This window comes from Aedes albopictus, chromosome 3 (genome assembly GCF_035046485.1).
Source record: "Aedes albopictus strain Foshan chromosome 3, AalbF5, whole genome shotgun sequence".
Classification (NCBI taxonomy): Eukaryota; Metazoa; Arthropoda; class Insecta; order Diptera; family Culicidae; genus Aedes; species Aedes albopictus.
This window is the reverse complement of record NC_085138.1, coordinates 178,200,503-178,222,540: the sequence shown is the minus strand read 5'-3', so window position 1 is coordinate 178,222,540 and position 22,038 is coordinate 178,200,503. Positions and strand designations below refer to the sequence as shown.

The following is a 22,038-nucleotide window of genomic DNA, read 5'->3' as shown; positions in this document are numbered from 1 at the left end:
ACATCGAGAATCCCCTCGATATTCGACGACTGTTCTGAACAGTTTCACAAACAGTCGGGATAATCCAACTTTGAACTGAATACACAATATTTCGAGCAAAAGCATAATATTTAAATAAAATAATATTGCGCAGTTCCCACCCAACTGGACCCCTTTCGCAGTTAGTATAAGTGCGGGATCGTGAATAAAACTGCGATTTTGCATCGAATCGTTTCGGTGTCTTCTGCGCACTTATTCAGCACTTTGTAATGCATAAGTGCGCAGAAGATACCGACACGATTCGATGCAAAATCGCAGTTTTATTCACGATCCCGCACTTATACTAACTGCGAAAGGGGTCCAGTGGGGTGGGAAATGCGCAATAAAAAAGGTGCACTTTTGTTTGGTTTGTTTTGGCTCAGTGTATGCGGTAAATTCGGTAAAATTCCAGCTGATCCGCCGCGCCAGCCTCGTGCTTGACGTTTCGTTTTGTTTTCTTTTGCGTGTGTCAAATCCGCTACGCATTTTCAAATTTTCTGGACAAAATAAATTGATTTGATCCGATTATAGAGTGGACAAGTGAAATTTTAGTGGAATTTGAGGACAAATCTCCTGCTGAGCGTTGTCCGGGACCTATGATGAGCCAATATTGAACTGGAAGACAACGGATTCGAAAATTCAGGTAAATTAAATCGATTGAATTGAAGCAAATCCGTGGTGACCTAACCTGGGATGTTTATTTATATTTTGGGTGAGGCTTCTGCACAGAATGCATAACAATTTCAGTATTTTCTTTCAAAAACTAAATTTCAGGATTATTTTGATTGTATGGACTTACTGATGCCTGTGTTTTTAATGCTTTTAGATAGCACTCAACATCAACACATCGTGAGCAATAATGTCGGCTGAATCGGCTGTCTACGAAGCGCTGATGTATGCATGTAGCCAGGATGCTCAGATGCTAAAGCCGGCCGAACAGAAACTTGCAGAATGGGAAGTGCAGCCCGGATTTCACCTGACTTTGGTGAAGTTGTTCTCCGATCAATCACTTGACGCCAACGTAAGATGGATGGCTTCGCTATACTTCAAGAATGGAGTTCTGAAGTACTGGAGGAAAAATGCACCCAAGTAGGTATAATCCTTTTTTAAAGGTTTTCCGATCGGATATACCCATGAAACCACGAATATGTTTTGGGGAAAATTTGTCAGGCCAAAGGTTTTAACAACAAACATAGGACATAAATTACGTAGGGGTGTTTAAAAATTCATTTTATTCAATCTGGCCACTTGGTAGACTCTCGTGTATAGGAAAGATTGAAAAAATATATTCAATAGGTAGATCATAGGTTTAGGCCAGACATCCCTCTCCCTTGAGTTTACGTAGTTTGTGGACGGGTCCTTTTATGTTAACTTTTTAGTTTACATTTGGGTAGCCTGGAATTGTTTTGGAGGACGCCTGGAGGGCTGGGCTGTGATGTTTTAAAACTACAGGGAAGTTAACTATAAAAACATATTCCTAGTTAGATAATTCCCAGTTCCCAGTTTAATAGGTTCAATGAAAGCTTTTTGGTACAGAGACTAGAGGGAGGTGTAATATAGTCAATTTTAACGTGCCGAAGTTTATGATATTACTGATGATCTTGCAAATTGAATGTGAAACTTCGGAACATTATCCTGTTGCGATGCGTTGCGCAGGCTCAGATCAAAGTTTCTCGATAGCAGCATAGTGAGAACGTGCCTCTGGAGCCGACCTACTGATACCTGAGCCTGAGCCAAGTGAGATCTGGTTTGATGATCCTGATTGGTAACGTGTCTAGACAAGTAATACATTAGCTCTAATTAATGAACTCAGTAGATTTAATCTTCCAATAAAAACATATACATTCCCTTTCGCGCAAATGGGGTTTTCTGTGAACTGCATATGGCAAATTGTATGTCAAGGAAAAACCCGTTATTCAAATTTCATCTCTACAAAGCCCTATGTTTAGACAGAATATGGTATGGTATCCACGTTAACACTAGTCCTGTTCAACGACGTAGGTTGAACTTGCTCGAAGTTGCTGCATCCCGCTCTTACCCGTTTGATGACAAATGGGTAAGAGCAAGATGCAGCAACTTCGAGCAAGTTCAACCTGCGTCGTTGAACAGGACTACTATTTTTACATTTTGTCTAAGTATTTCTGAATCGAATTTTGCAGTTCCCATCCCATAGATATTTACAGCTATGTTTATAAAAATAACAGTGAAGGCCGAGCGTCTCTCTCATTTATCGGGTGAAGATCACTGCGTCCAGATTTTATAGAACTATTCTGCCGTCATACGCATAATTGTCCCATGTTACATGGAAATCCCATATAACATGAGACAACTATGGTTATGGGCGTAGTCAGAAAAGGGCAGGGGGGAGGCGTGGCCTCCCCCTGCCCAACAAACATTTTTGCTGTACAAGAGCGGAACAAACCACTCTTAAGCAAATTTTAGCTTAAGAAACTGTTATTCAGCTAGTTCTGTTTCTTGGGTGGCCACCAGATTTTTTAAATTCGAGCCAACTTGAATATTATCATTAATTAAGAGTTACAGAAAAAAATATCTCAAAAATGAAACTACAGTAAGGACCCGATTTTGTCAGCCCCATTTTGCGACAAAATTTTTGCTCTCATTACCTTACAGTCAAATTTTGGCCAATTTATTTTGATTTATCATCAAACTACAGCTAAGATGCAGAACATAGACGAATAAAAAGTTTGAAAAATTGTTTGAGTTTTTGAAGAGAGCAAAAAATGTGTTCCGAGGGGCTGACAATATCGGGTCACTTATGTATTCTAATAATTAAGGTTTTTATCCACACTTATCAAACCTTTTTTACTCGAGAACCATAGGAAATTTCGCCAAGTATTTTTTCCAAGAGAACCACTTCAATCTTATCATAGAATTTTAACAAATAACTAGCTTGGTTGAATGGCTAAATTTTGTGCGTGCCAAATTTTCCAGATATGCCGGAACCATTTTCGGTAGGGAAAAAAGGACTTTGTAGAACCATATGCTGCTATAGAGTGCAATTATATGCTACTACTACACGAATTTCACTAGTATTTAATTCAAACAAACATCATGCTAAGAGGAAAATGTTTGGGATTTCTTTACAAATTCTTTCAAGGACACCTTTAGAAATTCCTTTAGGCATTTATTCAAGAATTTCTCCAGGGATTGTTTCAGAAATTCCTCAAGGGACTTCTCCATGAGTTTATTTTTCGTGAATTCCATGATTAACTTGCAGGGTTCCGATAGTGATAGTTTTAGAGTTTGTTCCAAGAAATGCTTCAAGAATTCCTCCCACGATTCCTTCAGATTTTTTTACAGATACTTCTGCAAGAATGCATCGACGAATTCCTCCAGGTTTTTTTTCATAGCTTCCTTCAGTGATTCCATCATGGATTGCTCCAGAGAATTTTTCAAGAATTTCTCTATGGGTTTCACCAGACATTCGTCCGGGAATTTCTCCTGGGATATCTTTAGAGGTTTCTCCAGTGATTGTTCCAGTGCTTTTTCCGATGATTCCTCCAGAAATTTCTCCAAGGATTCCCAAAGAAATGTCAACAGAAATTCTTTAAGGTATTTCTGCAAGTATTCATTCGGAGATTTTTCCAGGGATTTCTCTATATATTCCTTCAAGAACTCCACTACAGATTGCTCCAATAATTCAATCTGGAATAATTCGAAGTATTTCGGCAGCAATATCTTCCAGAAACTCTTACAGGATATTTTACCAGAGATTATCTAAAAACTAATCCAGGAGTTCCTTGAAACATTGTAAAAAACATTGTTTTGGGAGTCCATCCAAAGATTTCAACAATAATTCGTCCAAAAAATATTGCAGCCCTGGATTCCTTCATATTTCCTACAGAATATCTTCCAGGAATTTGTTAAGAATGCTGTCCTGGGAATTCCTAAGGAATTCCACATGGGACTGCTTCCGGGATTCAGGAATTCATGCAGGGATTCCTTCAGGAATTGCTACAGAGATTCCTCAAGGAGTTCATCCGAGAATTATTCCTAGAATTCCTTCAGGATTTCACTAAGGATACCATCTTCAGGTATTCTTTCTGGGATTCCTCCTAGATTTTTTTTATCTGTATTAACGAGATTTTTAGCCCTTAGCATCTCGGGACCTACGTTTTACTTCCCTTCCGAAGGAAGAACTCGCATTTTAAGAGTTTGTCGGGAGTGGGATTCGATCTCAGGTCCTCGGCGTGATAGGCCTCATCCTAGAATTTCTCAAGAGATGCTTTCACGAATTTCTTCAGAGATTACTCCTAGAATTATTCCTCTGGGAATTGCTGTAGGAATTCCCCTAAAAATTCATCCAGGAATTCCTTCAGAAATATCTCTAGAGATTCCTCCAGGAATTCTTCCAGATATTTCTCCAGAAGTATTTCTAGAGACTCCTTCGTTAATCTCTACAAGCATTCCTCTAGGATATCCTCCAGGGATTTCTCCAAGAATTTCTGCAGGGCTTAACTCGGGATTTGCTTCTTTCTGGAACAACTTATGTTGCGGAGGCAATAAAGAACAGGATCCAAATTCAATGAATTTATTCTCTGGGTGGGAAAAAATTATAAAATTCCTAAAAATACAAATTCATAAGCATTTTCTTAGCTTTTCTTAATACGTTTAACAAGCTTACTCTTAGTGATCCAGCCTCAGATCGTATCTCCTGCAACAGTGTCCCTTGCTGAACGATTGTGGATCCTCTGTATTTATTAAGAGAAGCTTAGTGATTTCTCTAATATTTATGGAGAATGTGAAATGCGGCTTATAGTGTAAATATTACCTTTTGAGCTGTACCTAGACCAACTAACGATACTGTCTAGGGTTAGCCAATAACAGTTCTAGCTCGACCGACCTACTCCTGTTCTGAGCAAAAAGATATAATGTCAATCAACATAGCGTAGGTAGAACCTACCGTAGAGCATCATACGCTAACCTGCTGCAAACTATATCACCGATACTATATCAACTAATCTGACTTCTAGTTCACCGTCTAGCAAAAATTATAGCGTATCCTAGGGTAAACAAATTTAGTTAGTTAGATAAGATCAACTATCACTTTCTACACGAATTACTTAATATGCAAACATGACTCGCAGGCAACGATGCAATGTTGTGGATAATCAACACTCTATTGTTGCGCCGTTCCTTCCACGTTGGACGTCTCGCATACTGTAGCAGGTTCACCACCGTGTGTGTCACTCAGTGGCGTAGAAATAGATGGGGTCGACCGGGCGTAGTCAACAGTCCCCCCCGAAATGCGCGGTGAGCTCCCCAGCTGCGTATTTCCGCTAACGCCTACGTCGAGAACAGCCAACGACACTGCTGATCGCTCGTAGATTCCACCGGACGCAGTTTGTACGGTGGCACGACGGACTTGACCATCGGAAGCCTTGTGCGTAGCAATTACTCTGCCCTTCGGCCAGCAATTTCTGGATAACTTTGGGTCAACGATGATGACGATGTCGCCAACGGTGATTGGTTTCACTGGTGTGAACCACTTAGACCTTCGCGTAATAGTTGGCAAATAGTCTCGCAACCAGTGCTTCCAGAATACGTTCGCCATAGCTTGGGATTGAGTGTAGGAGTTTCTAAGAGTCACGGGACTGTCATCAAATGGAACCCATGACCTCAGGCCATTTGCTGAACCTAACAGGAAGTGGTTAGGCGTCAACACGGGCGAATCATCATCGTCTATCGGAATATCAGTCAGTGGTCTGGAATTGACTATATTCTCTACTTCTGTGAGTGCGTTTTGTAAAACTTCATCGGTGGGTAGTCTGTTGGGTTGCAACACTGCAAGGTTTTGCTTGACGCTGCGGATCAACCGCTCCCACGCTCCTCCCATGTGGGGCGACAAAGGAGGAATGAAGGACCACCGGGTGTGGCTTGAGGTGAACTCATTAGCAAATCGGTCGTGGTCGAGCTGCTGGATTGCGGCCTTTAGTTCCTTGCTGGTAGCTTGGAAGTTGGTTCCACGGTCGCTATATATAACAGCGGGAACTCCCCTCCTAGCCATTATGTTCCGGATTGCCATAACGCACGAGTCGGTTGTCAGTGTGTGACTGATTTGCAAGTGGATGGCGCGAGTGGTTAAACATGTGGCGAGAACCCCCCACCGTTTCTCGGAGCGACGACCCACTGACACTAGCATCGGACCAAAATAGTCCACCCCCATATAGGTGAAAGGACGACTGAAGGCTGCTAAACGTGACTGAGGAAGATCAGCCATCATCGGTACTTGTGGGTTTGCCTGTTGTATTTTGCAATACTGGCAATTTCGACGGACTGTATGATATGTAGCCTTGATTCGAGGAATACGGTAGCGCTGCAAAAGTTCGTTGATGATTGTCGCATGGTTCTGGTGATGGAACCTCTCATGAGCGTCGGCAACGATTAACCATGTAATACGGTGTTTTCTCGGAAGGATTATAGGGTGGACGGCATCACGGTTGACGAATGGACATGACTGGGTTCGTCCCTGGATCCTAACAACTCCGCTTTCGTCAACGAACGCGCTACGGAATAGTGGATTGTTTCGAATGATCCGCTTCAATGAGCTCCCAGTGCGATTTGAAGTCAATGTAGCGATTTCATCTGCATAGGTATCTAGCTGTGCCTGGCGGAACAAGTAGTTTTCAGCTTTAGCAAGCTCTTCCTGAGTTAACGGGCCATTTAAGCGAATTTCCATTTTAATAGAACGTCTTAGGTTTCCGATGAATCTAAAGACGTAAGCAGTTCGTCGAAGCAGAGGAATCCATTTGGAGAAATTTTGTGGATCTATGATCGGCTCCGCTACTGTAGTGTGAATGAGGAGGTGTGGGCGTAGCTCTTCATCAGTTGATCCCCCGAAACTAGGTGTAACTGGCCACGAATCCTTGTCTCGCCAAAGAAAATCTGGTCCACGGAACCAACGGTTGTCAGAAGAAAGATCCGGCACTCTTGCCCACTTTGTCCCTTCATCGGCTACATTCTGCTTTGTTGAAATCCATCGCCATTCGCATACTTCGGTCGACTCCAGAACTTCACTCACACGAAAGGCAACAAATTGACTGTAGCGGCGATGATCCGACTTCAGCCAACAAAGAACATCTTTGGAATCTGTCCAGAAATGTCGCTTGCTTATCTTGATCGAGAGAGATGTCATTATACTATCTGCTAAACGAACACCGAGAAGAGCGGCTTGTAGTTCAGAGCGAGGAATGGATAGGAACTTTAGCGGAGCTACCCTGGTCTTTGCTCCTGCAAGTGCGCATTCAACAAGATCTCCCTCTTGGAATCGTAGATAGGTAACCGCGGCGAATCCGCTCTCACTCGCATCAACAAATGTATGCATTTCAACCAGTGCTTGAACTGATGTCACACGCCTGTAGCAACGCGGTATTTCAATCGATTCCATCTTTGGAAAAACGGATAACCACGTAATCCACTTCTCGAACTGTGCGTCTTCAATGGGGTCATCCCAGCCGACATCCGTTCGCCAAATCTCTTGCAACAGCACCTTTAGAAACATCAGTAAATGTGCTATGAAACCCATTGGATCAAAGATCATCATGAGCGTCCTGAGTACTTCGCGTTTGGTTGGCCGGCGGCTGCCTGATAACAAATGTTCGTCATATCTGGATGACTTTTTGTACGTAAAGCAATCAGCTGACGTGTTCCAGTACATCCCGAGCACCTTTTCTGTTGTATCTGCCTCTCCGATGTCCAAATTCTTCTCGTTTGCGACCGTCTCTGTTAGTGAAGCTTGAACTGCAATGGAGTTGGAAATCCAGTTACGCATTTCAAAGCCACCCTGCGCGTGAATTTCCTTCACCTCTTGGGCCAGATTTACGGCTTGCTCTTCTGTTTCCACACTGACGAGCATATCGTCGACGTAGTGTCTTTTGATAATAGCGTCGACCGCATCTGGATGATCCTGCTCAAAGCGTTTCGCGTTGCTATTCTTAACGTGTTGGGCGATACTAGGAGAACAGCAAGCGCCAAAGGTCAACACCTGAACGACGTAAATGCTGGGTTCTGTTTCACCACCGCTTTTCCAGAAGAAACGTTGACATTGTTGATCTTCCTTGCGTACTTGTACTTGGTGAAACATTTCTTTAATGTCACCACATACTGCCACCCGGTGTTCACGGAAACGAATCAGAACCGATAAAAGCGACGTCAGTTGATCTGGTCCTTTCAAAAGAACCGAATTCAGAGAAACATTATGCACAGCAGCTGCCGCGTCCCATACTACCCGTATCTTGCCTGGCTTGTTTGGATTGACGACTGCGAAAATCGGGAGGTACCAAATTCGTGCATGTGATTCGTTGATTTCTTCGGAAGTCAGCTTCCTAACATATCCCTTGTTGATATGCTCATCAATCCTTTGTCTGAGTGCCTCAGCTAATGCTGGATCCTTGTTCATCCGATTCTCTAAACAATTCCATCTTCTAATTGCCATTGCTTCACTGTTTGGAAGCCTAATCTGGTCGTATCGCCACAGAAGGCCAGACTCGTAGCGATTGTTCGTTCGACGCGTGAGTGATTCTAACAACTCTTGCGCCCGCTGATCTTCTTGAGAAAGAATTAGCTTGTTCGGCTTGATAACTCCCATGCTCTCTAGCGAGAAATAAGATTTCATAGCTTTATGGAGACTATCATCCAACTCTGCATTACATTCGCACCTTTGTACACTATGATAGTTCGTATACACAACAGTGTCATCTTTTCCGGAACAGTTCCCGTAGACCATCCATCCCAAACGTGTCTTCACGGCGATAGGCTCATTCCATTTTCCTTCTCGGCTCTTAGTGCTATGCCCGAGATTGGCGTAGTCCAATCCAATGAGAAGTCGTGGGCTAACTTCCTGATACGATTCGAGGGGCAAGCCTTCGAGATGTGAAAATCGTTTTTCCAGTTCGGGAAATAGTAGCGTCTGCGGGCGAATCTGTAAGGAGGATAGGGTGCTGATTCCTAGAAGATCGAACTTCGTCGCTTCGCTGTTCACTCCGGATATTTTTAGGTTGACTTGCTGCGATTTGTTCTCAATTTTGCGGGTTCCGCCAGTCCATTTTAAACATAGCGACTTTCTTGGTCCTTCAATACCTAGTTCCTCGGCGAGACTTTGCTCAATGAGAGTAAGCTCAGATCCGTCATCTATGAATGCATATGTTTGTATCGCCTTTTTCGGTCCGTACAGTATGACCGGGAGGATGCGGAACAACACTGCAGACTGTCCTTGGTGCACATTACAACTTGGCTCGGATTTGGCTGGCTCTGGTAAAGATGTCGTAGGTACCGGCCCAGAAGGTCTGGAGTCCTGGATTTCTGGTTTATGGAGTAGAGGGTGATGCAGAAAAGTGCATCCATTCGTATCACATTTCTTCTGTTGCTTACAGGAACCATTATGCTTACGAAGACATTTGCGGCACAGCTTGCATTCTTTTACCGCTGCCCATTTCGACTCGTAGTTAAGTTCGGCAAATCTTCTACACTTGGTGATAGCAGGACAACTTCCCTTGCAAACTGCGCAGGAGTCTGTGGTGGCATTTGGCGTTGTGACAGATATTGGCTTGTTGGACGGATGAGTAACGCTCTCATCGTTCAGCTCCGACTCGGAGTGGAAGTTCAGGAAGCCATCTTTCTTACTTCCTTTAGTTCGTTGCTCTTGGCCTGAAGTGGCCATCACAGTGCTTGCATCCTCAGCTATGGTGTATAACCAGCCACTGAAATCAGCTAGATTAGGATCTGGATAGTTCCGAGCAAACCTAGCCCAATCCAACTTGAGAGTTGCCGGAAGGCGTTCAACTAATTCGTAACGGAGTGACGCATTGAAGATGAAGTCGTTAACTTCGCAAGCTCTAATCGTTGCAACCATGTTTTTCACTGTTAACGCAAAGTTTACTAGTGATTCTAGCTTTTCTGTATTTGGTTGCGGCAGATGTCTAATCTTCTTAACGATGGATTGGATGATCGCGTCTGGCCTGCCGTATAACATCTTCAACGTGGATAAAATATCTCCTACGTTCGACGGATGGAGTAACTCACATTTTACCGCCTCTAGTGCGTTCCCTTTGAGACATTTGCGTAGTCGTAGCATGTTCTCCTCGTTTGTAAAACCACACATCTGCGTTGACGAGTTGAACATGGCATAAAATAGTGGCCAGTCCTCTAATGAGCCATCAAAATCTGGCAGATCTCTGGACACTGCCTGACGCGCTGCAATTTGGCTTCTATTGAGGACACAGACGGTTTCATCATCGAACACTGGTGAGCCTGAGTCCTGCTGAGCTGATCTAATCGGAGTTGAACGTTGGCCTGGAACAAATTCGTTCACTAGATTTGGATTCACCGCTGAAACAAACTCCCTCCTGGCTGATAGTTGGCGACATGGTTGTCCTCCTGGAAGATCTCTCGAGTATTGGCCGTAATGCATTTCTGGTAGCGACGAAGACACGACTCTTGGATGACCGTAGCTCTGCGGGTAGGCGGAATGCCTTTGGTGACCTTCGGCTTGGCAACGTTCGTTCTGGTGAAGTATGTGAACAGAGTTCAGTTGAGTGCTGTTAGCATAATGCACTCCTTGTGAGAGACGGTTGTACTGTGGACGTGTAGCTGACGTAGACGGGATCGGTTGATCTTGTTGAATCGACTGCTGCACCGATGAAAAGGGTTGATTCCCTGCAAGGCGTTGACCGCGCCGGCTAGATCGGAGAATTGATGGGTGTAGATTTCGCTGGACCTCCAGAGCGTGGTGCTCCTCGAGTTTTCCCGTACTGTTCGGGGTATGCTCATTTGCCACTTCCGCAACTAACCCAGAATCCTCAGCTTCACCATGACGTTCTGTTTCGGCTAACCATTCTTCGATTTTCGATAACTTCCCTTCCACACTTTCCTCAGTCACAGATGATGTCTCGCTAACACATTCCTTCAGGAGCTTATACTTTCGCTCCAAGAAACGCTTCTCCAACTCAAACTCTTCTTCGAGCTGCTTCATCTCTAGCTCTTTCAACCTCTTTGCTTCACTCCTTGAGCTAGCCTTGCTATTCGACCGTATTGATGTGATCTTGCTTGGAGGAGCTAGATTACGCTGCTTTTCAACTATGCGGTTGGTGTTGGTGGGGGGCACAATAAACGATGAAGCTTTGCATATCGGACACATCCAGCTTACATTGGCGATGTCTTCCGCCACATGCACACATGCAAAGTGAAACCACCGATCGCAACCATCACACTGCACCATTTCTTCGCTGTCACGTTTTCCACACAACTGACACCTATACTCTACATTCCTACGAACTTCGCGTAACGGATTCCTTCTAATGACATGCGCGGAACCGGTGTTGGCAATGATGTTCGATTGACCGATATTGACAGGATTTTCAGAGTTCAGACCGGTTGCCCCGGCTACGTTATTATTGGCAACGTCAACATTTACCTTGATTCCAGTACTAGGAGAGGATGCGATGGTAACAGGAGGGGTGGTACTCGAACCGATTGCCGCTGTTCCTGCGACTCCGAGATCGTATCCATCGGCGTGGCCAGGCATCGATGTTCCAGTATTCGTTTCAGCAATTGCCGACTTTTTCGACATTATAAGAGAATTTTATAAAATGTTGCGGAGGCAATAAAGAACAGGATCCAAATTCAATGAATTTATTCTCTGGGTGGGAAAAAATTATAAAATTCCTAAAAATACAAATTCATAAGCATTTTCTTAGCTTTTCTTAATACGTTTAACAAGCTTACTCTTAGTGATCCAGCCTCAGATCGTATCTCCTGCAACAGTGTCCCTTGCTGAACGATTGTGGAACCTCTGTATTTATTAAGAGAAGCTTAGTGATTTCTCTAATATTTATGGAGAATGTGAAATGCGGCTTATAGTGTAAATATTACCTTTTGAGCTGTACCTAGACCAACTAACGATACTGTCTAGGGTTAGCCAATAACAGTTCTAGCTCGACCGACCTACTCCTGTTCTGAGCAAAAAGATATAATGTCAATCAACATAGCGTAGGTAGAACCTACCGTAGAGCATCATACGCTAACCTGCTGCAAACTATATCACCGATACTATATCAACTAATCTGACTTCTAGTTCACCGTCTAGCAAAAATTATAGCGTATCCTAGGGTAAACAAATTTAGTTAGTTAGATAAGATCAACTATCACTTTCTACACGAATTACTTAATATGCAAACATGACTCGCAGGCAACGATGCAATGTTGTGGATAATCAACACTCTATTGTTGCGCCGTTCCTTCCACGTTGGACGTCTCGCATACTGTAGCAGGTTCACCACCGTGTGTGTCACTCAGTGGCGTAGAAATAGATGGGGTCGACCGGGCGTAGTCAACAACTTATTTTAAAAATTCCTCCAATGATTCTCCCAGGAACTCTTCTTACGATTTCTTCAGGAATTCCTCTTTGTATTTTTTAAGGATTTCCTCCAGGAATAAATTCAGTACTTCCTCCAGGAATGGTTTAGGGATTCCCTTACGATTTTCTCTTCCGGGGTTCCTTCTGGTGTTTCTCCAGGATTTCTCTAAAATGTCTCCAGAAATTCTATCTGCGATTTCTTTAGGAATTATTCCTGGTATTTTTCTCCTTCATGAATTCCCACAGGCATTCCTCTATGATATCTAGAATATCCATGGATCCCTCAAAGAATTCCTACAATTTTTTTTCAGAAATTCCTCCAAGGTTTCCTCAATGCATTCCTCCATGAATTCCTCCAGGCATTCTTCCAGAGATGCCTCCAGAAATTGCTTCCGGGATTGTTCCTGTTATTTTTTTTTTTGTAGATTTTACCAATATAAAAATCAGAGCAAAATAATGCACGAGTGAATAAAAACCCTTATTCTTCCAGAAATTGGTCACCGCTACCAGCATCACGTTGATTTGTGTAGATCATGCGAGCTTTTTTTAACGTATTAAACAAAATACAACAGTGTGACAGCTAAAGGATTAAATAATGCTTTAAGAATATAATATTGATATACATTCCATCGTGCTGCGTTCAGTTATAAAAGCTAGTAGGTACAAATTTACTAAGGGTACTCGCCCCCCTCAGAGCGAAAAGCTGGCTACGCCCTTGCGTAGAACGGTAGTATTGTGATATATTCTTTTGCAGTGAGGTACGCAAGTTATCTCAGTAAATAACATGTTTGTCACTGCGATACCTTGGTATCAACTGAACTCAAGACCACCTATTATTGATGAATAGAGATCCTGGGTTACAGTATGGGATAGGAGTATAAGTATAGGAGAATGTGCCTCTGGAGCTGACCTACTGATACAGTATGGTATGGGATTCCCCCATTCTGGTGAGACTTACTTTATAAAGCCCTTCAAAGAAAGACCTTCAATTAATAACTGTGGAAGTGCTCTAAGAACACTAAGTCGAAGAGAGACAGGCCAAGTTCCAAAGTGAACGTCGAGCCATAAGGAAGAAAAAGAAGAAGAACTGTTCTAGAGTAAAGAACTTCCATTTTTTAAGCTTTATAGTGAGATTATCATAAACTTTCGTAACATCTATAATGGCTGTGTTTATATGTATAAAAAGTTACGAAAATCAACTAGAAAAGTAAGAAAATTGATAAATTACTGATTTTTCATGAACTGGGAAGAAAATCAACATGATCTAAAATGAAACCAATCTAGAGTGCGGTGCTATTTTGAGCTCAACAATTGTCAAACCTCCACAAGATGGCAAGACAAAGTTTGCCGGGCCAGCTAGTTTTTACAATAAAACAAGAGTATGGAATGAGAATACCATTTTATGTTGCCACTAAGCACAATCCCGAGAAAATCGAAAGAAGCAATGAATATTCGCGCGACGTTCAGATTAATGATGCACATCAGCAGTTCATCCACCACAAACCTTCTAATGCATAATCGATAAAAAAATCAAACTGTTCTCTGTTTTAGTGCAATACCGGTGGAGGAAAAAACTGAAATTAAAAAATTGCTGCTATTGAGGTTCAACGAACCGGTTCAGCAAATTGCCGTTCAAATCGCCGTGCTGATAGGAAACATTGCTCGCTATGATTGCCCTCAAGATTGGATAGAACTGGTGCCGACACTAGTAGAAGTAGTGCAAAGCAATGATTTGTTGGTGCAACATCGGGGGCTATTGATTCTTTTGCATGTAGTGAAAGTACTAGCGTCAAAGCGATTTCAGCGCGACAGGATCCACTTTGAGGTAATTTCTGTTAATTATTGTATGTACCCAGATATCTTGAATGTAGTTTTGTGAATTACCTCTAGGAACTCACAACAAAGTTGTACGACTTCATTCTAAACCTGTGGGATGCGTTCACGCAGCTCTTCTACACCAACATCCAAGAGCAAGCTACACTTGATTTGTGTACTACGAATTTAGAGAAAGCAATTATTTCCCTGCGAATTTTAAAGAAACTGACTATTTTTGGAGTGTCTGCGCCTCATCTCAACCCCAAATGTATGATGTTCATTCGGGTTGTTTTTCATAGACTAAAGGAATTGCTGGACTGTCGGCGGCAAGTCAAGCTCATAGAAAAGCGGCAACAACTTCCAAATAAGTTATCGGAACAGGTGGAGAAATTTATCATCAAACACATGAAGTTCCTGAACTTGTTCTTCGATACACATCCTGCATCGTTCGTCGAGTTCATTCCAGCGGCCTTTGAATTTTCATTCAACTACGTCTTCCACGAAGGGACGAATCTCATCTTCGAGGATAATGTCATCACATTCCCAAACTTTGCCATACAGTGCTTGAATCTAATTAAGGGAATATTGTCTCACAACTTGATCCACGTGGATCGTGAGAAAGGTAAGATATTAGATAAACATTCTTTTGTTCGATCGATGTGAGAATTTTTTTTGTTTTCTTACTACAGAACAAATAATCAATGCAGCAAAGAACGAATTCTTTACACCCGAACGACTGAGCTATATTTTTGAGAAAATCATTATGCATTACTTCCTCCTTACTTCTGAAGAATTCGAACTATGGGACAGCGATCCGGAAAGTTATGTTTCGGACGAAGGTGGCGATTCGTGGAAATACAATCTAAGGGTAATATTAACTTTCATTTATCCCAAGCGCACATTCGATTGATACTAATTTTTCTTCTCTCCTCCAGTCATGCACGGAAGCATTTTATATGATTCTGTTCCAGAAGTACAGTCCCATGTTGATAGTGGAGCTCCAGAAGTTTATATCGAAGTCTCAATCGATAACGTTGACGGAAGCATCGGATATGAGTGATCTGTTGATCAAAGATTCTATCTACAACGCTACTGGGCTGGCTGTTTTCAACCTATTCGACGAGGTAAGTGCAAAATCGGTCAATAATTGGAAGCTTTTTTGAAATACTATTTTATTCAGTATCATAATTTTCATTTCAAGTCACTCATTTCAGTATCATAATGATCTACTTTTTCGCAATGGTTCATTGTGAAACTGGAATGAGCATTAGCGGAGCCAGCTTTTTTTTTTTCTTACTCACTCTCCTAAACATGCAGGAAAAAGAGCGAGATGAAAGAGGAGGCAAGTTGCCCCCTCTTCCACCTGTTTCTTTCTCGTGTATGTTTAGGAGAGTGAGTAAGAAAAAAGAAAATGCTGGCTCCGCTAATGGGAATGAGTTGCATATCGTCGTAAGGGACGAATGACCTTCGGGTTAAAGTCCCTCGACAACAACAAAAGAAAAAAGATGAGCTGCATAATGTTGTATAATAAAATATCATTGCTTAATAATCGAATTTGGCGATGTGTACTACGTTTCCCCGAACATATAATCTTCAACCGCGTGCAGGCAGCGCAAAATCTTCGAAAGCTTTTTTGCCTAGGGGGCATCCATTAAGTACGTCACGCTAAAATTGAAAATTTTCGACCCCCCCTCCCCCCTTCGTACGGGTTTTTCCTATACTTAATACATTGCTTGTCACACTTTTACAAACCCCCCCTCTCCCCTTGGACCGTGACGTACTTAATGGATGGCCCCCTACCTCCTTTAACGTCCATGTCTCATTATCGTAGAGGGCCACTGGAAGAATAAGCGTCCTCTACAGAGCGAATTTCGTTTGCGTTTGCAAGTTAAGAGACCTAAGCTGGTTGCGCAATCCGTAGTAATTTAAGGACTGTTCAATTTATAAAACGGACAACTTGCTTGTGCGATATCTTTTTTATTTTTCAATAAAATCATTATCAGTTTTTTGCATAACTTTCTATAGCTATTCTCAAATGTAGGAAAAATATAACATTAAGCAAAATGTTCTTTATTGTGTAACTGAAGCGGTTTTCGTAAAACATCAATAAAAACTCATTTCTCAAAATTCGACATAACTTTTCACATACTTAATATGCACATTTTGATGAAGTGTTGAATGTATTGGAATCTCATACTATTCCACTAAAGGTAAAGCTTTAAAGTTGGTCAGTAATAATGCACCAAGCAGTCTCCGGTTTGATATGGTGAGTTGCCTTATTTTCGTAGAAATTATGAACAAATGTTCATTTAAGTCCTGTGCTGCAATAACATCACGGACTCGGCTAAAAATTTGTCCAGAGTAGTAGAATATTGCTCTCTGAATGATACAGAAGAAAAATTTACTTTTAATAGCATTTTTCATCAAAAATTTAATCCATAAAGATGGCCATATTAAAAAATGTCCTACTTTTTGCTCCATTGATGCAGATTTTCGACTCTAGCGAATCTTGTTATTATTTTTTTGTCAGCAAAGTTGGTCCTATGTTATTGTAACCTTATTTAATAACAATCAGATGCAAAGTTTTCATTTCCAACCTTATCGTTATGCAGCATTTGCATTAGGTTGCATTGTTATTTGTAAGAATCTTCAAAGAACGAAACCGTTTTGATTACTGTGTCTGCAATAGCGCACAGTAACCAAACCAGCAATGCTATTAAGAAGCAGTTTTCTGCATTTAAAACCACATTATTCCCACTTTCGACTGGATGCATAAAAAAATTGATTATTTAATATTTTCATGCACTTTTTGCTTTACAATTGAATTTTATTGAAAAAATCGAATCTTACTTGAGACTTTAATGTCTCAACACTTAATTTCCCGATTGAGTTTAAATTTTGCCAGAATGTTTATTACTCATGCTGCTGCCGCATGGCACATACTTTTCTGGTATTAAAAACGATATGCCATATGTGAACAGTAATTTTATATATATTTTCAATTTTCTGCAATCGAAAAATTCATCTTATTTAACACCTGGCCGATTTTCTATAAAATAAAACTATTTTTATTCGATTCAAAAATGATCATTGTAATGACAGATGATGTACTGAACAACGAAGCAAGGGTGGTTAAATTTGAACTACGCGTCTTCTTTTTATAGCCTTATAAAGTTGTCCGTTTTATAAATTGAACAGTCCTTATGGACATTCCCTTACATTGTAACAAAGGTTGGTTCTAATACTCCTTCTCTCATCCAACCTGACTAAAAGGATTTTGAAAAAGTATCACCTAAGGTCATTAACAAGGTGGACACTTCGTCTGAACTCCGAACACTTGATTTTCATCCATCCAGCGTTGCGCGTTAAGCGTTAAGTTAGATTGCAAGATTCCATACAGCCGATGTGGTAAGCGTACGGATATCCAGCAGGATTATGTTGAGGGTGACGGGTTCGATTTCCGGTCGGTCCAGGAACTTTGTCTAATTTCCTTAACTTCTTTGAGCATAGAGTATCTCCGTGTCTGTCACACGATATACACATACAAAATAGTCAATGGCAGAGGAAGCTCTAAGGTAATAACTGTGTAAGTGCTCATAGAACACTAAGCTGAGGAGCAGGCAACAAGTTATACTCCCAAAATTCATCTAGGATCATCCGCAGATTGAACATCTGATCCGTCGTTGATTGGTCCTCACAAAACCAGCCTGATATTCGCTGAGGGAGGACTCCTCAAGAGGTGTCAGTTTGTTGAACAGGACACGCGACAGTATTGTTGAATTTAAACGGGTAATCCCACTGTTAGCACACTCTAGTCTTGGATCTTATCCTTCCCAGCAGCCTTGTTGCTTTCCAGCTCCAGGATCTTCTTACACTCATTCAGTTTTTGTGGTTCCTCTGATTGACCGTCATCAACTATGTTTGCCTGTTCCCATTCATTGCCAATGGCGGGAACTGGCGCGGACTTGCGCCGCACGCCATTGGCAGTTGCATAAAGCCAGTATGGGCAGGTCTCATTCATGCTTTTTTCCGCTGCTACAATCACACACTCTTCGTACTGTCGTTTCTAGATGAGGTGGATTCGTTTCTCTTTTGTGCTTGCCACCTTGTACCACTCCCGTTGAGCCGGGCAGCGCACAGTGGGATCATTCTGAAAAACCCGATTTAATCCACCTATGGTGAACAGAACCCTTCTTACACTTATTAAAAATATTGTTGTATTATGCGTATTAAGCAAATTTATTTTGTGCGATTGGCCAAAAGTTCTAGAAAATATTGTGGATTTGACATCTAGTGAAATGGTTCCCAAAATAGCATAGACCATGGACTTACCAGTAATGCCAGATACCTCCAAGAATCTTATATGGAATGTTAAAAAAATAGCTTTCATATTCTGGAATATTGTATCTTTTGTTAACTGCCAAATAATCTTGAATCGATTAACAAATGGATAAAAAAAATCAGCAAGATGCACTTTGTCTAATATCTCTTAATCAGTCGAATAAATTAACTCCGAAGTACTTGGTATTCATGATTATGGTGTTGAAAGGACAAAAATGATACATCTACTAAGTTAATCAGTTTTGGCATTAACTAGTTATTTTGGCTGTACAGTAGTATGGGACAAACATCAAATTCTCGCTCCAGTCGACTTTTTTGATTCCTTTTAGGTCCCATATGAACTGTACAAAATTTCAGCGCAATCGGTGAAACTATAATTTAGCGCAAGCGGTTCAAAGTTTTCATACGATTTACTATGGGAAAAGTTACACTTTCAGATAAAAAATCCTAGAGGTCGCCCCTTGTCTCCTTAATTCAAATCGATCAATGTTTCTTGTATAAAAATCACTAATAAAACTTTCCTTCGAAGACCGCAAAACGATTGGATGCTTGTGGAAAAAGTTATTGATTTATTACCGATTAGTAATTGTATGAACGGCTTTTTGTTTTGTTTTATCAGCAGCACTGTAGCTGCTGCCTTGGCTGCTGCTGTTTCTGGGGGTGGTGATGTCTCCCACCACCCCATGCAACAACGGCAGCAGCAGTGCTGCTGATAAAACAAAACAAAAAGCCGTTCATAGAATTACTAATCGGTAATAAATCAATAACTTTTTCCACAAGCATCCAATCGTTTTGCGGTCTTCGAAGGAAAGTTTTATTAGTGATTTTTATATAAGAAACATTGATCGATTTGAATTAAGGAGACAAAGGGTGACCTCTAGGATTTTTTGTTTGAAAGTGTAACTTTTCCCATAGTAAATCCTATGCAAACTTTGAACCGCTTGCGCTAAATTATAGTTTCACCGATTGCGCTGAAATTTTGTACAGTTCATATGGGACCTAAATGGGATCTAAAAAGTCGACTGGAGCAAGGATTTATTTTTTCCATACAAGCGAGTACCATACTACTGTACAGTTCTTGCATTTTTCCCACAATATATAAATTTAAAGCTTTCATTTAACATATTGTTAGTTTTCATAAAAATCCTGTGTATTTGTAATTTGTTAATTATAATTTTGTTGAAAACAATAACCTGCTAGAATACACTTTGTATGAGATCAGCATTATTTAATGAAAAATAATTTCCCATAGACTGGTCAAAAACAAATGCAAGATAACAAGTGAATATAATAAAAAAAATAATTTATTGAAATACTCTACGTAAGATATCTCAGTAATCAAATGTCGAATCGAAATAAAATTTCAGGGCCTTATACAAGCATATTGTAGCTTTCATTTGGTGCTTAGAGAACCCAAATCGGTTGACAGATGGCTGAGATATTTATTATGGTACCCTTGGTCAAAAATCTCAAAAAGTTAACCTGTATTACTCCCAAGTACTCTTTGAAAGATTTCTCGGTAACCAAATGTCCAATCCTAATGAAAATGTATAGGGTTCTACTAGAATGTTGTAGCTTTTATTTGGTGCCAGGATAACCGAAATCGGTTGACAGACGGCTAAGATATTTATTATGATACTTTTGGTCAAAAATCTCAAAAGGTTTAGTTGTATAAATTCGAAGTACTCTTCGAAAGATATCTCTGTAACCAAATGTCCAATCGAAATAAAATTTCTGGGCGATCTACTAGGATGCTGTAGCTTTCATTTGGTGCCAAGAGAACCCAAATCGATTGACAAACGGTCGAAATATTTATTATGATACACTTGGTCAAAAATCTTAAAAAGTTTAGAAGTATGACTCATAAGTACTCTTCGAGAGATATCTCGGTAACCAAACGTCCAATCGAAAAAAAATTCAATAGCGTTCTACTAGGATGTAGTAGCTTTCATTTGCTTCCAAGAGAACTCAAATCGGTTGACAGACGGCTGAGAAACGTGCGTGACTTTTTTTTGTAACGCACATACACACACACACACACACATACACACATACACACATACACACACACACACATACAGACATTTGCTCAGTTCGTCGAGCTGAGTTCATTGGTATATGAGACTCGGCCCTCCGGGCCTCGGATCGAAAGTCGGTTTTTCGAGCGATATTTATACCCTTCTTATGGGTGTAAGAAGGGTAAAAAAGGCTTTTCCTACATACATTCCGTGATATTTTTGCTACTGTTTATTAAGGACAAGGTATTTGGAGTACATAGCTCAAAATTTCTAGAGCACCGTTTTTTAGAACCGTTGAACGGATTTGGATGAAAATGCATCACGCTAATTGTTCAGTGGTTGTCAACAGCGTGATGCATTTTAATCCAAATCCGTTCAACGGTTCTAAAAAACGGTGCTCTAGAAATTTTGAGCAATGTACTCCAAATACTTTGTCCTTAAGCTCAAATATTACAAAGAGATAGTAGCTTTTATGTATTTGATGCAATTGCATTTTCATGTAGAGCTAACTTGGGAAACCAGATTTGGTCATAAAAAAGGCTTTTCCTACATACATTCCGTGATATTTTTGCTACTGTTTATTGAGCTCAAATATTACAAAGAGATAATAGCTTTTATGTATTTGATGCAGTTGCATTTTCATGTAGAGCTAGCTTGAGAAACCAAATTTGATCATAAATAAAAAAGGCTTTTCCTACATACATTCCGTGATATTTTTGCTACTGTTTATTAAGCTCAAATATTACAAAGAGATAGTAACTTTTATACATTTGATGCAATTGCATTTTCATGCAGAGCTCCTTGAGAAACCAAATTTGATCAGAAAAAAAAAGGCTTTTCCTACATACATTCCGTGATATTTTTGCTACTGTTTATTAAGCTCAAATATTACAAAGAGATAGTAACTTTTATACATTTGATGCAATTGCATTTTCATGCAGAGCTCCTTGAGAAACCAAATTTGATCATAAAAAAAGGTTTTTCCTACATACATTCCGTGATATTTTTGCTACTGTTTATTAAGCTCAAATATTACAAAGAGATAGTAGCTTTTATACATTTGATGCTATTGCATTTTCATGCAGAGCTCCTTGAGAAACCAAATTTGATCATAAAAAAAAGGCTTTTCCTACATACATTCCGTAATATTTTTGCTACTGTTTATTAAGCTCAAATATTACAAAGAGATAGTAGCTTTTATGTATTTGTTGCAATTGCATTTTCATGCAGAGCTCCTTGAGAAACCAAATATGATCATAAAAAATCTGTTGACAAACGTCTGAGAAATGTATTATGATACATTTTATCAAAAATCTCTCAAAAGCGTAAATTTCATTACTCCTTAGTACTCGTGGAAAGATATCTCGGAAACAAAATGTCCAAACGGCATGAAATTTAATAGCATACTACTTGGATGCTGTAGCTTTCATTTGATGCTGAGAGAACTCAAATCGATTGCACACGGCTGATTCA

General features: G+C 40.6%; 1 protein-coding gene across 2 annotated transcripts in view; it reads left to right on the top strand.

Moving 5' to 3' along the window:
• Positions 1-468: 468 nt before the first annotated feature.
• The window catches only part of LOC109406567 (importin-11), a 35,483-nt gene continuing 13,913 nt past the window's right edge, over positions 469-22,038 (top strand). Inside the window, exons 1-6 of one of the 2 annotated variants that reach the window (XM_029862723.2) lie at positions 469-661; positions 845-1,107; positions 13,943-14,216; positions 14,282-14,828; positions 14,896-15,074; positions 15,142-15,330. In XM_029862723.2, coding sequence (XP_029718583.2) covers positions 878-1,107; positions 13,943-14,216; positions 14,282-14,828; positions 14,896-15,074; positions 15,142-15,330 — 1,419 coding nt within the window. In that variant the 5' untranslated portion in view covers positions 469-661; positions 845-877. Of the gene's footprint in view, positions 662-705; positions 731-844; positions 1,108-13,942; positions 14,217-14,281; positions 14,829-14,895; positions 15,075-15,141; positions 15,331-22,038 lie in introns of those variants that run through there. The other variant, XM_062855396.1, reaches the window with a different exon arrangement.